Below are 16,577 nucleotides of genomic sequence, written 5' to 3'. Positions count from 1 at the left end.
TTGTACATGGAATAAGAAAGCTCGTGGTTTTAATGGGAAGGGGCAGGGCAACTACAGAACGTGAAAATAATTCATTGCCTTGCAGCTGAGGAGTAGCTTAAATTAGGCAAGTATCAAGTGCTGCCTGGAATGCCTCTTTATAAGGCCACCAAGTTGGGATACTCCCCTCTTCTTTCCTCTTTCAGGAACCTACCAGAACAAGTCAGACCACCTTCATTCCCTCCCCAGGGCTGACTTAAAAGAACTCAAGCCAGTCCTTGGCAGAGTCACTCAGGGCAGGAGATGAGAGCCAAGAGGCTGTTCCCAGACTGCGCTCCTTACTGGGTGATGATCACTGGTCATGCCTGGTGGACAGGCAACAGAGTGATCTCAGGGGCTAGGAAGGGGGGCTCAACAGCGGGCCCTGCTTGCCTTATTTGCTCCTCTCAAGCCTTCTGGTTTCAGGCCCACTTAGCTCACATTATCCTGCCATCTTCCAGCCTCTTCTCCCTAAGCTGAAATGCAGAGCAGCCTCCCTAACTCAGCAGTCACCGTGTCACATTCCTCAAGAATCTTCAGGGAACCCTTGCCCAGACTATCGTCTACTTTTCTAGATTTCAGCCAGCCTCCTGGCTGTTTAAAAGTGTACCTGAATCATTCACACCAACAATAACACAACAACACACTCTCCGGTGTGTTCCAAGTGTTCCTGGCTGTGGCGTGGTCTCAAAAAACTGCAGATGACTGCACATGAGTGATTAGATTAACACCTTGAACCCACCCTAAGATAGTCTGCCTTTCCCTTCTTTCCTGCCTTCCTCCTTTTCTTTCTCCCTCTCTCTCTTTTCCTCTTTCTCTTTTTTCTTTCCTTTCCTTTATCCCCCTCCCTTCCTTTCCTCTTCTTTCCTCCCTTTTCTCTCTTTCCACACACACATAATCTCTGTATGCCAGGCATTATTCTAGGTGCCTCACAAATACTAATTCATTCCATTCTCATATTAATTTTGGGAAGTAGGAACTATTATCATCAACACTATACGGAGAAGGAAGCTGAGGTATAGAAAGTTTAAGTAACTTGTCCAAGGTTGAGCAGCTTGTCAACGTCATTTTACTACTGGCATGTGAAACAGGTGAGTTATATTTTTTAGAATATTAATTCTCATTAATTGAAGCCTTCCAAACAGGCGTAACTGTCCCGTTCTCTGAAACACAAGTGGAAGTGTCATAGCTGGACGGAGCAGCATGGTATGCAGGGAGAAAGGACGCGACTGGGTATTCTTCTGAAGCTCAGGAAGCAGCTCCTGGGGAGAAAGTGTTTTTTTCCCGGAAGCGGACAAGAGTTCTGTTGAGCTGAAGAGCAGGGCAGCAGCTGGGGCGAGCGAGGCTGGAGTCATGCAGGGCAGAGCCTTAACTGCTAAGCTAGGGTTTGCCCTCGGTAGGACCAGCTGCCCCGAGCGGAGGCTGGAACCAGATCTCCCCGATGTAGACTGCGGATGGGCGGGGATCAGGACGGCGGCGGGGCCAGGGAGGGCGGGGCTCGAGGGAGGGGAGGAGAAGACTGGGAGTGCCTGGGATTTCGCGGGCGGGCCGGGGGCCATGGGGAGGGGCGGCCTCAGGAGGGAGGAGGAGGACTGGCATGACCTGGGGCTCGCAGGGCGAGGACAGGGGAGGGCGGGGGCTCTGGGAGGCAAGGTGGGACGCGAGGACCTAGGACTTTTGCAGATGGCGGGGCCAGGGCCGAGGGGCGGGGCTTGGGTGAGGGAGGGTGAGACTGTGGAGACCGGGCTCGCGGGGCGGGCAAGGGGCGGGGCGGGGCTCGGGGAGGGAGGAGAGACAGGGAGGACCTGAGGCTCAGGAGGCGGGGCCAGGGGAGCGGCGGGGGGCGGGGAGGGAGGAGAGACTGTGAAGGACCTGAGGCTCGCAGGAGTGGGGTCAGGGGATGGGCGGGGCTCTGGAAGAGAAGGCGAGACAGTGGAGGACATGGAGCTCGCAGGGGTCAGGGTAGGGGAGGGGCAGGGTTCAGGGTTCGGGGGCGGGTTGTTTACGGTGAGATCAAAGTCAGGCAGGAGCCTCCGGGGTCCCTGCTGTGCCACCCGGACAGGCCGTGAGGGTGGGCCGGAGGGGCGGGGCCGGGCCTGACCACGGCGGCAGAGTTCAGTCCCACTTTCCGCACGCCACCTTAGGCCCGCAGCGGTGCCGGGTGCTCGCCAGCATGTCCTTCATCCCGGTGGCCGAGGATTCCGACTTCCCCATCCACAACCTGCCCTACGGCGTCTTCTCCACCAGAGGCGACGTGAGCAGTGGGGCTTCGGCTTCCGGGCGAGGGGAGGGAGTGGGGTGGAGTGGAATGGAATGGAGTGGAATGGGGGGCGGGATGGAGGCTTGGGCCATTTTTCTCTTAAGATCCGTTCCGTGAGAGTGCCTGGGGGCTCGAGTCCCACCTCGTAACTTTCTAGCTGTGCACGTTATTTGACTTTTCAGCCTCAGTGTCCTCAGGTTTGCTGAGAATTAAATGCAAAATGAAATGAATAGTGTCACTCTCCCAGACAAGCAGAGCAAGCAGGATTCTGTTACCGGAAGCTGCAGAACGCAGGCATGCTGCCTACTCCGAGGTGGTTGCGGTGTGTTTCTCTCGCCCAAGAGGCTGGTGGTTCATCTCACTGGATAGCCCCTAACCCTAGAACCCAGGAAATGATAACCTGGTATGCGTAGCAGCTCAGAGGGGGACGCGCATGTCCTGTCTTAGAGCTGTGAGATCTAAGATGGCAAGTGTCTCTCTCTGCCTGTAGCTGGAATTCTTTCAGCTCCTGGTGTGGGCTGCCTGGCATTCCCCCACTGATCAGAAGAAAGAGGGCAGAGAAACAAACTTTGACTAAGTCAGTGTAGTCTGATTGGTAGAAATAAGTGTTTGAAAACTGGAGGTTTATCAGCAAATAGATAATAAGAGAGTCCCTAGGTTGGAAAAGCAGATTCCCTTGGATTTGTTGATGATATTTTTGGCTTAGATTTTTGCTCCCAACTTTAAAGGTAAACTCCTGATTCAGCTCTGTAAGCCATAGAACCCCAGAATCAGGAAATGTTTGCTAAATGAGGGGCTTGGCAGTTAGCTTCTTCCTGGAAAGTGGGGTTCCCTCCTTCCCCCATGGCTTGTCATTGGAGGCAAGTGGCTGGCTTTTTATGGGCCTGTCTGCGGTGAGTACTTTGGTCTAGAAGAGTCAACTTGTGGTTTCATATCTGGCCAGGCTGACCAGATGTTGCAAGGACACAGAAAGTGGACACTAAATGGAGGACACAATTTGAGGCACATTAAACCTTAACCTGTGATGGCCAACAACCTTTCTGCAGACAAAGCTCTTCCTCTGCCCTCCTCGAACACTTTGCCCTCAGCAGATGTGTCCTCCCTCACCTTTCCTGGAGCACAAATCCATTAGACAGAAACATTTGTGAGAGGCAGTCACACCCCAGTAGGGTGCTCTGACTTGCTTTCTCAGGGAAATCGAATTAATGTCCCTTAGAGTGTGGCTAGGCGCTTTCAGACACCATGTCCTGCTGTTTCAACATCAGCATGTGCAGGGCAGCCACTACAGATGTCTGGGAGAGAGAGCCCCATCCCCCTGTCCTCTGATAGAGTGCTGGGGGAGGAGAGTTGGCCCTTTGGCCTTCCAGCTGAACAAGTCTCATCTGAAACTTTCTCTGCAGGCACTGGACATTCCAACGGTGATGGCTGCCTTGCCAGGCAAGACTAGTTGCCAAGGCAAAACCTCCCTTCCCCATGTCAGCAGTCAGCCCTTCCTAATTTGAGTGGAATAACAATGAATCCAGTCATCATTTTATTCATTTTTTTATTCAGCGAATGCTTACAAACCCCAACTGTGGTCCAGACTGCCTGGACTGTGAGTTGGGATCAAAGACACAGGAGACGCCTTCCTTCCATTTCTGGTTGCTCATGGACTAGTAAGGCATATGAGGTGCTCTCTGTGAAGGTAGGGGTGGTGGCCTCTGAGAACGAGATTGTAGTAGTGTGGAGCTGGTTTGCCGGGTGCTTTCTTAAAGTCCCTGGGGTCTGACCCTGCCACTGCCTCCTGGCCTCTGCTCTCTCCAGCCACACTGGCTGCCTTTGAGTCTCTGAGACATGCTAAGAGCAGCTTCCTGCCTTCGGGCCTTAGCACATGTTGCTCCTTCTGCCTGGAATACTCGTCCTTCTGCTCTCTATATGCTTGGCCCCTTCTCACTCTTTGGGACTCAGCTTAAATATCACCTCCTAAGCACTCTCTCTGAAAGAGCTCCTAGCTGCAGCCCAGCCTTGGTTGTCTCTCACCACACCCTGTGTTTCCTTTTGCTTCTGGAGAGAAGGAACCAAGTCACTGTTCCCAGGGCCTCAGCAGCCTTTGTGTAGTGCTGGTACTGAGAAGATGCTCTCTAAATGTTTGTGGCATGAATAGCGTCTACCCTGTGTCTGTTCTTGTGGTGAGAGATTTACAGATATTAATCAAATTCTCACAATAAAACCACTGTGAAGTTATTGTCCCCATTCTACAGATGAGGAAACTGAGGCCCAGAGAGGCAAAGCATCATGCTCCAGATCTCACAGCCAGTAGGAGGCCGATACGGGGTTGTCCCCACATCTGTCAGCCTCCCAATCTGTAGGGTCCAGCCCTATGGGGCTTAGCGGGTGTTCTCCCCATGTGTGGAAACGAGAGATTGTAAGAAATAAAGACACAAGACAAAGAGATAAAGAGAAAACAACTGGACCCGGGGGACCACTACCACCAAGACACGGAGACCGGTAGTGGCCCCGAATGGCTGGGTGCACTGATATTTATTGCATACAAGACAAGAGGGGCAGGGTAAGGAGGGTGAATCGTCCAAGTGATTGATAAGATCAGGCAAGTCACATGATCATGGGACAGTGGGCCCTTCCCTTTCAGGTAGCCACAGCCAGAGAGGGAAGGCAGCATACGTCAGCGTTTTCTTCTATTCACTTATAAGAAAGATCAAAGACTTTAAGACTTTTGCTATTTCTTCTACCGCTATCTACTACGAACTTCAAAGAGGAATCAGGAGTACGGGAGGAACATGAAAGTGGACAAGGAGTGTGACCATTGAAGCACAGCACCATAGGGAGGGATTTAGGCCTCCAGATGACTGCGGGCAGGCCTGGATAATATCCAGCCTCCCACAAGAAACTGGTGGAGCAGAGTGTTTCCTGACTCCGCCAAGGAAGGGAGACTCCCTTTTGCGGTCTGCTAAGTAATGGGTGCCTTCCCCAACACTGGCGTTGCCTCTTGACCAAGGAGTCCTCAAGCAGCCCTTATGCGGGCATGACAGAGGGCTCACCTCTTGCCTTCTAGGTCACTTCTCACAATGTCCCCTCAGTACCTGACCCTACACCCACCGGTTATTCCTAGGTTATATTAGTAATGCAACAAAGAGTAATATTAAAAGCTAATGATTAATAATGTTTATAGTAATGATTGATAATTGTCCATGATCATCTGTATATCTAATTTGTATTATAACTGTATAGCAGTATAGCTACAGTTTGTGCCTTCAGTCTCTTGCCTCGGCACCTGGGTAATCCTTCGCCCACACCAATCCCATACTTCCCCCTCTATGTCAGGCTGGGAGTTGGGTAATGCTTTCCCTTGGAAAACTTTATATCAGATATGACCAACTATTTTAAAACAGAGGGAATGCACATTTTTCTCTTGAAGTTAGACAAATGGAGTCTCCCTCCTTGGTTTGTTTCCCTCAAATTGCATATGGGAAACTGAGGCCCAGAGAGGACCAGGGACTTGTCCAAGATGATAAGATGGTGAATGAGGGAACAGACTTGGAGCCCAGGAATCCTGCATCCGACCTGGGAGCCCTTTCTAGTTTTGTGCTGAAGAAAATAACTCCCAAGGTTGAAAGTAGAGGGTACTCACTCTCTCAGACTTTTTCTGGGTCCTCAGGTCATAGTTTGAAGCACAAGTTTGAAGCTTTTATGCTTTGTTTGCATTTGAGGCATCAGGCAGCTGCACTTGTGACCCCATTTTGGAGGTTGCTTACTGGTGGTGGCTCCTTCTTGCCTTCAGCTGGGTGTGGGGACCAGGGTCAGAGATGTGGTCCACGGGTCTGAACTGCACATTCCCTGAATGGAAAACCACTTGGATCCAGGTGGTTCAGCTCTTTGCCTACTGCAGCAGATTTTCCATTTTCAGGAGGGGAACACTGAGGCACAGGGAGTTGGCAGCGGGGCTGATAATGGGTAGCTAAGCTCTCCGGGCAGCCTCTTCTAGGGTAGGCTCTGCTGGGACCTCAGATGAGGAGTGTGGCTGTGCTCTACCCCTGGTCCCAAGAGCTGACATGCTTGGAGAAATGGCCATCTTTTCTCAGCCCACCCCAATGAGCAGCCAATGGAGATAAGGCCAGCCAATAATCCTACCACTAAGCTCGCTGGCACTGAAATGGCCAAGCTGGTGGTTCAGGAGAGCTGGAAGCCTGACTCAGGACAGAGCACCAGGAAGTTGAGTCTGCAAACATGCCCTCTGGTTCTTGTTGACGAGCAAAGCTCAGGGTTGTGGGGACAAAGATCAGGCCTTAACAAATATTTAAGACATCTTTGCTGATGCTGGGATTTTGTGGTGCGGAAAGGAACTTCCCTTGCATGTTCTGAGCAGTCTGGCTTCCTGCAGCTCCCTGATAACCTGAGCTCTCCTCCATTTGAGCCACAACAGAGCTCATTAATCCAAGCCACCTGGCCCTCAGCACTGTGCGTTGGGCACTCACTGCTCCACTGCACAACTGAATTACCCTGAGCCAAGGCCTAGGTTAAACCTGGAAAATAATCCAACATCCTGGTAAGGTGGTGAGCTCCTCATCACTGGAGGCATTTATGTAATGCCTAGGGAACTTTGCAGGGGACTTTGGTCAGGTTAAGTGGCTAGAACCAGGCTGACTGCTCTTCCCCTAGTCCAAGGGATATTTGATTTATTTCCCATTCAGGGAACACAGATTCTTTTCTGTTTAGTCCTGGAAGCAGAGATGGCACAAGGGAGCTGGGGCAGGATGCTGAGAAGGTGGTTCTTCAGTCCGCTCTGTATACAGGGCCACCTAAAGGGGGACCCATGGGCTCTTCAACAGGCAGGCTTTCTGAGGAAATGAGCCAAGCCCAGCCAGGGACTTTTTCTGGTGCTGACCATGTCGTCTTCCTCCTAGCCAAGACTGAGAATAGGCGTGGCCATTGGCGACCAGATCCTGGACCTCAGCGTCATCAAGCACCTCTTTACTGGGCCTGTCCTCTCCAAACACCAGGATGTCTTCAATCAGGTAGGACGTTGTGAAACGGCTTGTTCCTGACCTCAGTGGCACTGCAGATGCCAAAAAGAGAATGCTCCTTGCGTTCCATTTCCGATAGAGGTAATGCCATCGGAGGTCTTAGAAGTTATACTTGAATAAGGTTGGGGTTGTTTTGAGACAGACAAGCTGGTAGGAGGTGGCCTTGGGATAATTCAGGGTGGCTTCTCACCTCAGGGTGAGTTCCTAGGTGAAAAAAGTGTCAATGTCTGCAGTCCTGGGTCATTTCTAGTTGTCTCTGAGGTGAAGCTCTTCAGGAACTCTGGTTACTTTCCTTGTCAAGCTGTTTGAGCCTCTGCCTGTCCAAGGGCTGTGTGGGCCCCCAAGGGAGGGAGCTACAAGCCCTGCCCTCCAGTTCTGTGGAAGCAGCCATGGAGGAGTCAGCCTGAAGTACATGTTCACATGGGATGGACATGAATTTGCTTCCCTGTAAATGGTCAGTTACTTTGATATAGCATCTTCTCATTGCATGGGTCAGGAAGGAGGGTGGGATTTATGGGTACCTCTTGTGTGCCACGAGCTTCGCACACATCCTCTCCTTCAATCCTCCTGACCACCCTCTGGCATAGGAATTGGAATTCCTATGGGGGCCTGAGCATCTAGATGGGGACCTGAACTTCTGCAATGAGACACTGTTTTCCCAAGCTCTACAGCTAGAAGTATCAGAGCTGGAGCTGGAACTCTGACTCTTAGAACCTACAAGGGCTTTTTCTGCTATGCCTCACTGGCTACAAAACCTCCTTTTTTTAAATTAGAAAAGCTCTTGACCGGGCATTGTGGCTCACGCCTGTAACCTCAGCACTTTGGGAGGCCGAGGTGGGTGGATCACTTGAGATCAGGAGTTCGAGACCAGCCTGGCCAACATGGTGAAACCCTCTCTCTACTAAAAATACAAAAATTAGCTGGGCGTGGTGGTGCACGCCTATGATCCCAGCTACTCGGGAGGCTGAGGCAGGAGAATTGCTTCAACCTGGGAAGCAGAGGTTGCAGTGAGCCGAGATCACATCAGTGGACTCCAGCCTGGGTGACAGAGTGGGAATTTTTTTTAAAAAATAGAGATGAAGTCTCACTATATTGCCCAGGCTGATCTTGAACTCCTGGGCTCAAGTGATCCTCCAACTCGGCCTCCCAATGTGCTGGGATTATAGGCATGAGCCATCACACCCAGCCTAAAACCTCTTCTTAACTGATGTGAAAGGAATTAGTTTAGGCTGTGATCACTCTGCAGACTGGAGTGTGCCTCTACTGGAAGAACATGGCCACCTTCAACTGTGGGCTGGGCCAGGTTTAGCACAGTTGCTGTGCCAGGTAGCAGCTCCTGGGCTTGTGTGCAGGTGCATGAGGGCATGAGGCAACGTCAAGGGAGGATATGCTTTTCTCCAGCTTGATGAATAGATGGCAAAACTAAGAGCAGAGGTCCTGAGAGTGTGAGTGAATGGGAGAGAAGTGGCAGGGGCAGGCAAGCTGGCTGGCCTCCCATTGGCAGGAGGGATACTCCCTGGGTTTTCCTGTGCGTAATCTTCTTTCTCCATGTTTTGGTTTTAGCCTATGCTCAACAGCTTCATGGGCCTGGGTCAGGCTGCCTGGAAGGAGGCAAGAGTGTTCTTGCAGAACTTGCTGTCTGTGAGCCAAGCCAGACTCAGAGATGACACTGAACTTCGGAAGCGGTGAGAAGCATGTGGTCATGGAGGTGATGAGAGGATACAGCAGGGGGGATGAGGGCTGTGTGGTGGTCAGTGCCATTCTGAGTCACGGCTTGGCAGCCTTAGTGTGGTCAAGTCAGACCTGCCCCCATACAGCCCCTGCCTGAGCTGCATATTGATGGGAGGGCTTTGGGAGGACTGGGATTGCCTTGGTGCCTGGACTGGAGCTGTCCGAGCTAGGCCAGGCCAGGCCCATTGGCCCTCTCTCTTACTCAGCTGGTCCTCATTAGCATCATCTGTACCATCATCTGGTTTCTAGAGTAGGAAAGAGTTTCCACTTGTCTAGTCCCATTTCCTAGGGTAGAATATAGAGACGGCTTCAGTGGGTGGATGTCCTCTCAGTTGTGAAAGGTTCAGCATAGCTCTGGCCCCAGGCCAGCCAGGAGGTGCCCACTGGAGACTGTGGATAATCTTGGGGATGGTCTGGACTGAGCCTGTGGGTGGGACCGCGCTTTGCTGCCTGCTTGACTTTGAAGCCCCTGGTTCTGTGTTTCAGTGCATTCATCTCCCAGGCTTCTGCCACGATGCACCTTCCAGCCACCATAGGTGAGTGCAGTCTCTTCACCAAGGCAAGAACAGAGCAGCTTCATGGGCCAAGAGGGCTGGCCAGGTGCTTTGATTCTGCATCTGGGTGGAGGGTCCCTGCTGGGGGCGGGGAGATAGAGGGGCTCTGGGGCTGTTACCCCTCCTCATCACTGACCTTTCTCAGCACCCAAGCCCAGCATTCACTCAGGCTATATCTTGGCTCAGGTAGTGAGTTGCAGGCTGGTCAAGTTCATGACTAACTACATGGCTCCCTGCATAGCAAATTGCTCTCCTTCCCCCAAAGGCTATGGAACAAGTTCTCTGAGCTCAGTCTGTGAGCAGTTTTGAGGAAAGACGCCAGAGGGTTATGCCCAGTTTGAGCACGTGGCAGGATGTCTGGTTGGAGCGTCATTCAGGAAGTTGGAGCTGTTGAAACTCTCAACCTAAAACAGAGAGGCTGGTTCAGCCTGCGGCCCAAAGCACAGCCCTCTTCCTTGTGCACAGTCCTCCTCAGCTGGGTTACCCAGGCACCTGTAAGCTGAGGAGACGGTTGACCCTGCCCTGGGGTACACTGCCTCTCTGGAACAGCTCTTGCTGTCCGGGGAGAGTCCTTTGCTGCTGGGCTGCTTGGGCTAAGCTGACTGGAGGATGGGATTGGGGACAGGGGCTGAGTCACCTGCCTCCTCCCAGCCCCTCTCACTCCCTACTCTCATGCACTCATGGGACTGTGCTATTTTTTGGCAAACCAGCTGTTGTGCAAACCATATGTCTTTCAGGGATTCCTCATCATGTCTGGTTGACTGATGGTGCTCTTTCTTGTTATTATTATTATTTTTTGTTATGGATTTATTCTTTTGAAAAATCTCTCAGCTATTACTTCTGTGCATTGGGACCAAAGATGGGAAGCAGCAGCTAAGGCTCCACCTGCCCCGTGGACTTTTCTTCCTCTCCTCACCCTTCACCATGACTGTTGCTAGTCTAGGCTGTTGGTATTGATGAATACCCAGCTTTTTTTTTTTTTCTTTTGAGGAGACATTTAGGAAGATAAAACAGGCAGGCTGTCCCAACTGGTTTTTCTTTCAGATTTTTAATTCTCCGAATGATAGATATGCCTACAGCTTGCTGGCCAGCCCGTTCAGTTCTTCATAATCAATAGGCACTGATATGCATCTGCAGCGTGCACACCCTTGTCCTTGGCACTTGGGCAGTCCAAGAAAATGAGGACTGGGCTGGGGCTGTCCTGGAATGTCCACAGTCTAGCAAAGATGTGCACACACATAACCGGAGCACCAGTGGGAAGCGAAGCCTGCCCCAGAAGGATTCAGGGGAGGGGATTTGGAAGGGCAAGGGATCCTGCTAGAGAGAGCAGGGAAGGCTTCAGGGAGGAGGGGGCCTCAAAGAGTTGCCAGGATTGAACACACAGGACAGAGGAGAAGTCAGTCAGTGTACGCGTGGTGAGGGAGCCTGTGGGAACTCGGAAATGGCAGTTGTGTGTGGTAAAAGTGGGGAGCCTGAGAAGGGGGGTGGTATCAGCCAGTTGGTGTTCACATTCCACTGTCAGTTTCAGAAAGTCTGGACTCCTAATTTCTTATTTGTTTCTCAGCTGAGGGCTCTAAGAACAAATCTTCAGTGAGGATATTTTATATTGCATTTGGTGCTGTCACTGCTGGCTGCAGGCTGAGCTCTGGATGTGTAAACAGTATTGTGTGCACACTCATGGCTCCAGTGCTTAGAACAGTCCATTCTCCTTCCTGAGGCATCTGGGTTGCTGATGGGATCTCTTGGGTCTCTCCTTTGCAGGAGACTACACAGACTTCTATTCCTCTCGGCAGCATGCTACCAATGTCGGAATCATGTTCAGGGACAAGGAGAATGCATTGATGCCAAATTGGTATGTTCTGGGCCAAATGTTTGCATAAGTTCAAAGTCTTTCTTTTCATTTCCAGCAGCATGTTTGTCTCAGGGGCTGCCAAGTTCTTCTTAAAGTAAACTGGGGAGGAAAAGCAGTTATGATGTTGCAACCTCTGGAAGCAGTGGTCTCAGCTTCTGGTCTCCTGCTCAGCTTGGCTCAGGACTTGCTGTGGGATGGAAGGGGTAGTCTCTTAAGCTCCTTTGGACAGCAGGGGTTGGAATTAGATTCCCTGAATCACTATGCTCCTTCTGGAGTCTTTCATTTATAAGCTGTGTATTATCGTACTATGGGCAAGTCTTAGACTCTAGCTAGCATGCTCCATACTTACATTTTCTGATGAATGAGAATCCTCAAATGTGCCAGTGCTGTATATTCCTCAACATGTGATCTGTTTCATTCATTTGTTTGATCCTCATAATAGTTCTGTGATGTCACAAGGCCATGATTGTAAGCCCCATTTTACAGATAGGAAAATGGGCTCAGAGAAGGATCAACTTGCCTGAGCACAACAGGGCCACAGCCTGTCTCCCAGCCCCCAGATCAGGCCATTGACCAATCTGAGGATGCAGAGCTGGGATCCTTGCCCTTCGTTCTGTGTTGTCCGCTGGATGAGATGATTCCTCGGGACTGAAGAGGGCTTGGACGCAGTGACAGGCATACACCCCAGGCCCCGGTGCCATCAGTCACACACAGGAGCTGGGTTAGGGATGGGGCTTTACTCTCTCTCGAGTGAGTGTCTCCAGTAGGCTATGCTATGAGGGGAAGGTCTGTTAGAACCAAGATGAAGAAGAAAGAAAGGGAGAGAGAGCAGTTCCAAGCCAGACATGTTGAGCAACAAGGCCAAGGTTGCAGAACAAGGCATGGGTGAATCTGAGACCAGAACCCATACTCCGGGTTCCAGGCTCCCATGTGAGATGGGCAAATATTTGAGACTCTTGCATTTTACAGACTCCAGGCTGTATTTGTCCCCAGCCAGCTTCAACTTGTCTATCTGAGTGTCCTTGGCAGTGATGACCCAGTGGACTGCCCAGCCCCAGAAGAGCTGGCTATCACCTATGTGCCAGGATCCCAGTGGCCAAAAGGCACGGGTACCAGGAAGTGAGAGGAGAGCCGGGACCTGGGAAATGAGTGTTGACTGTGTCTGAAACCAAGTGTGGGGGCCACAGCCATCCTTGCCCCATGTTCTTCTGCAGAATAAGAGCAAACAGGCCTTCTCTAGCCATGTTTGATGCAAGATGACCCACGGCTGTGACTTTTTAACTTTATGTACATAGTCTTTATTATAAATGTAGGGTATATTTACTGGAATTAACCCAAACACTACAGGAAATATGTAAAGTAAAACATTTACAATTTAAAATGTGTCTTCTCTTTGACCTGCAATGCTCACTTTCATGCATCTATCCTACAGAAATAAAAGCACCAGTGGGTTGTATCCAAGAGCAAGGATGTTAATTAGCAGAGTTTCTAGTGGCCCAGAGCTGGAAGTAATCTGAATGCTTATCGGTGGAGGAATGGTTGAAAAATTGGTCTATTCACAATATGAAATGTTTTGTAGCTAGTGAAAGATTTAGATCAAGAGAGATGTTCATTGATCTATGTTAAGTGAAATAGGTAAACTATAGGCAATTAGGTAAAGTGTGTTTCACTTTTATAAAAAAAGCACAAAAAATATATATGTACATACACACTGTATTAGTTTTCTGTTACTGCTGTAACAAATTACCACAAACTTGGTGGCTTAAAACATAAATATATTCTCTTCTAGTTCTGGAGGCCAGAAGTTGAAAATCAGTCTCACTGGCTAAAGCCAAGGTGTCAGCAGGGCTGGTTCCTTCTGGAGGCTCTAGGAGAGAACCCATTTCCTTGACTTTTCAGCTTTAGAGGTTGCCTGTATCCCTTGCCTTTTGACCCCTTCCTCACATCACTCCAACCACTCGCTTCCACTGTTATATTTCCTACTTCCTCCTTTGACCTTGCCTCTGTCTATAAGGACCCTTGTGATTACATTTAGGGCTCACTCAAATAACCAGGGACAGTATCCCTATCTCAAGATCCCTAACTTAATCACATCTGTAAAACCCTTTTTGCCATGTAATAATATCCACAGGCTGCAGGGATTAGGATCTAGATATCTTTTGGAGGGCTATTTTTCAGCTTAACACACACATATGCATGTGCACGTGCACACACACACACTTATGCATACATTATTTCCATAGGCTGGTATGAGCATACAGAAAGGCAAAAAATATCAGACTGCAGATTAACATTGCTTTCCTCAGGGGAGTGGCTGGATGGGGAGAGATTACTAACTCCTTTTTTTCATCTGAATTGTTTGCATTATTACATGCCATGTAATTGCATGCAATTGAATTTTATAATTTAATCCAATAAAGGAACCAAAGTGGGTAAAAAAGGGAGCTCTTCCTCAGCCACTCACCAGGGGCAACTACTTTGAACAAGTTGGATGTGCTGCCTCCTGTACTTTGCTCCAGGTTACACATGCATGACTACACGTATGCATGCATACATATGCATTTTATTTCTTTTGTTAACAAAACGAGGCCATGCTGAAATTTGCTTTTTTTCACTTCATCATTGACATATCTCCATGTAAATAAGTTTAAATCTACCTCAGTCTTTTACAAAATAAGTTTTTTGGAGTAGGTAATACAAGATAATTACACAGTAAAATATCATTTTTATAAAAAGATACAAAAATATGGTACAGTAGGGCTGGGCGCAGTGGCTCACATCTGTAATCCCAGCACTTTGGGAGGCTGAGGTGGGTGGATCACAAGGTCAGGAGTTTGAGACCAGCCTGGCCAATATGGTGAAACCCTGTCTCTACTAAAAGTACAAAAATTAGCAGCTGGGCATGGTGGCTCACGTCTGTAATCCCAGCACTTTGGGAGGCCGAGACGGGTGGATCATCTGAGGTCAGGAGTTCGAGACCAGCCTGGCCAACATGGTAAAACCCCATCTCTACAAAAGTACAAAAATTAGCTGGGCATGATGGCGGGTGCCTGTAATCCCAGCTAGTTGGGAGACTGAGGCAGAAGAATCACTTGAACCTGGGAGGCAGAGGTTGCAGTGAGCTGAGATCATGCCATTGCACTCCAGCCTGGGCAAGAGAGCGAGATTCTGTCTCAAAAAAAAAAAAAAAAAAAAAACCAGGTGTGGTGGCGGGCGCCAGTAGTCGCAGCTAATTGGGAGGCTGAGGCAGGAGAATCATTTGAACCCAGGAGGTGGAGGTTGCAGTGAGCCAAGATCACGCCACTGCACTCCAGCCTGGGTGACAGAGCGAGACTCTGTCTCAAACCTCACCGCCCCTGTGCCCAAAAAAACAGTACAGTAATGAAAGTGTCTAGAAATATAGGGAAATGAGGACCATGCTGATTTCCTCTAGAGTGAGGGGCAGGAAGGGAGGGAAGAAGAGTGAGACCAGGGAGGGATCCCAAGGATGCATTGGACTGGATTAGTGAAGTGTTATTTCTTTAGCTCCTTGGTAGTGCATGGTGACTTTTGTTATTACATGTTTTTGTATATCATAAATATTGCAAAATAATTTATCAAACATTTAAAAAATTAAAAGCAATAAAAAGAGTCTATATATATGCATGGTTGAGAATTCAAAAGGTACTTAAGGGTAAACAATGGGAAAAAACAGAGCTCAACCACCCATGGGCCACCATCCAGTTCCCTTCTCCAGAGGCAAAACTGTTAATCAGTGTCATATATATATTTTCTTTTCTTTTTTTTTTTTTGAGACAGAGTCTCGCTCTGTCACCCAGACTGGAGTGCAGTGGTGCCATCTCAGCTCACCGCAAGCTCCGCCTCCCGGGCTCACGCCATTCTCCTGCCTCAGCCTCCCGAGTAGCTGGGACTATAGGTGCCCGCCACCTCGCCCAGCTAATTTTTTGTATTTTTAGTAGAGACGGGGTTTCACCAGTTAGCCAGGATGGTCTCGATCTCCTGACCTCGTGATCCGCCCGCCTCGGCCTCCCGAAGTGCTGGGATTACAGGCGTGAACCACCGCGCCTGGCCTTCTTTCTCTTTCTTTTTTCTTTCTTTCTTTCTTTTTTTTTTTTTGAGACGGGGTCTTACTTGATCACCCAGGCTGGAGTGCAGTGGCATGACCTTGGCTCACTGCAGCCTTGACCTCCCAGGTTAAAGCCATCCTCCTGCCTCAGCCCCCTAAGTAGCTGGGACTAAAGGTGCATGCCACCATGCCTGGCTAATTTTTGTATTTTTTGTAGAGATGAGTTTTCGCCATGTTGACCAGGCTGGTCTCAAACTCCCGGACTCAAGCGATCCGCCTGCCTTGGCCCCCCAAAGTGCTGGGGTTATAGGCATGAGTCACCGTGCCTGGACTTCTTATATATTTTTTCACAGATGTTTTTGCATACTCTGCCAGTTTATCTATATAGTCACTTCTCTATTATTTGTTTAAAAGGTGTTTTATAAGTGATAGAAATTAACCCTTTGTTGCAATGCATTGCAAATATTTTCTCCCGGTATGTTCTTTTTTCTTTGTTTGCCAGTCTTTCTAGATACAGAGTTTTGCATTTTTATAAAGTCAAGCATGCCAATCATTTTCCTTATGGCATTTACTTTTGTGTAATGTTTAGAAAGGCTTTCTCCACCCCAAGAATTTGGAAATTTTGTGTATGTGTGTGTTTTTTTGTTGTTGTTGTTGTTTCTAGGGCCTGTATTAGCCTTTCTTTGTACATTTAGATCTTGAATCCATCTGGATTTCCTTTTATGTGTGAGGTGTGGTGTGGGTCTGTATCCATTTCCTGGGGCTGCTATGAGAAAAAGTCACAACAACAGGAATTTATCCCCTCAGTTTCTGGAGGCCATAAGTCTGCAATCCAGGTGTCAGCAGGGCCATCTCCTCCTGAAGCTCCTAGGACCATCCCTGTCCTTGCTGCTTCCAGCTTCTGGGGGCTGCAGGCGTTCCTTGTGGCTGCATCACTCCAGTGTCTGCCTCTGTCTTCATGTGGCCTTCTCCTCCTCTCTACATCTTCTCTTCATTTCTAATTGGATATAGGGCTCACCTGGATAATCCAGGATGCTCACATCTCAAGATTCTTAACTTGATTAACTGTAAAATA

General features: G+C 49.4%; 1 protein-coding gene across 6 annotated transcripts in view; it reads left to right on the top strand.

The window, feature by feature from the left end:
* Positions 1-888: 888 nt before the first annotated feature.
* The window catches only part of FAH (fumarylacetoacetate hydrolase), a 36,016-nt gene continuing 20,327 nt past the window's right edge, over positions 889-16,577 (top strand). The window contains exons 1-6 of one of the 6 annotated variants that reach the window (XM_017886817.1): positions 889-1,109; positions 2,163-2,272; positions 7,180-7,290; positions 8,863-8,984; positions 9,517-9,566; positions 11,346-11,436. In XM_017886817.1, the coding sequence (XP_017742306.1) occupies positions 2,192-2,272; positions 7,180-7,290; positions 8,863-8,984; positions 9,517-9,566; positions 11,346-11,436 (455 nt within the window). In that variant the 5' untranslated portion in view covers positions 889-1,109; positions 2,163-2,191. The other 5 variants (XM_017886819.1, XM_017886816.1, XM_017886818.1 and 2 more) reach the window with 5 other exon arrangements.

Source organism: Rhinopithecus bieti, unplaced genomic scaffold (genome assembly GCF_001698545.2).
Source record: "Rhinopithecus bieti isolate Rb0 unplaced genomic scaffold, ASM169854v2 scaffold_15087, whole genome shotgun sequence".
Taxonomy (NCBI): domain Eukaryota; kingdom Metazoa; phylum Chordata; class Mammalia; order Primates; family Cercopithecidae; genus Rhinopithecus; species Rhinopithecus bieti.
The sequence above is the reverse complement of the archived record's forward strand: the minus strand, read 5'-3'. Positions and strand labels throughout refer to the sequence as shown.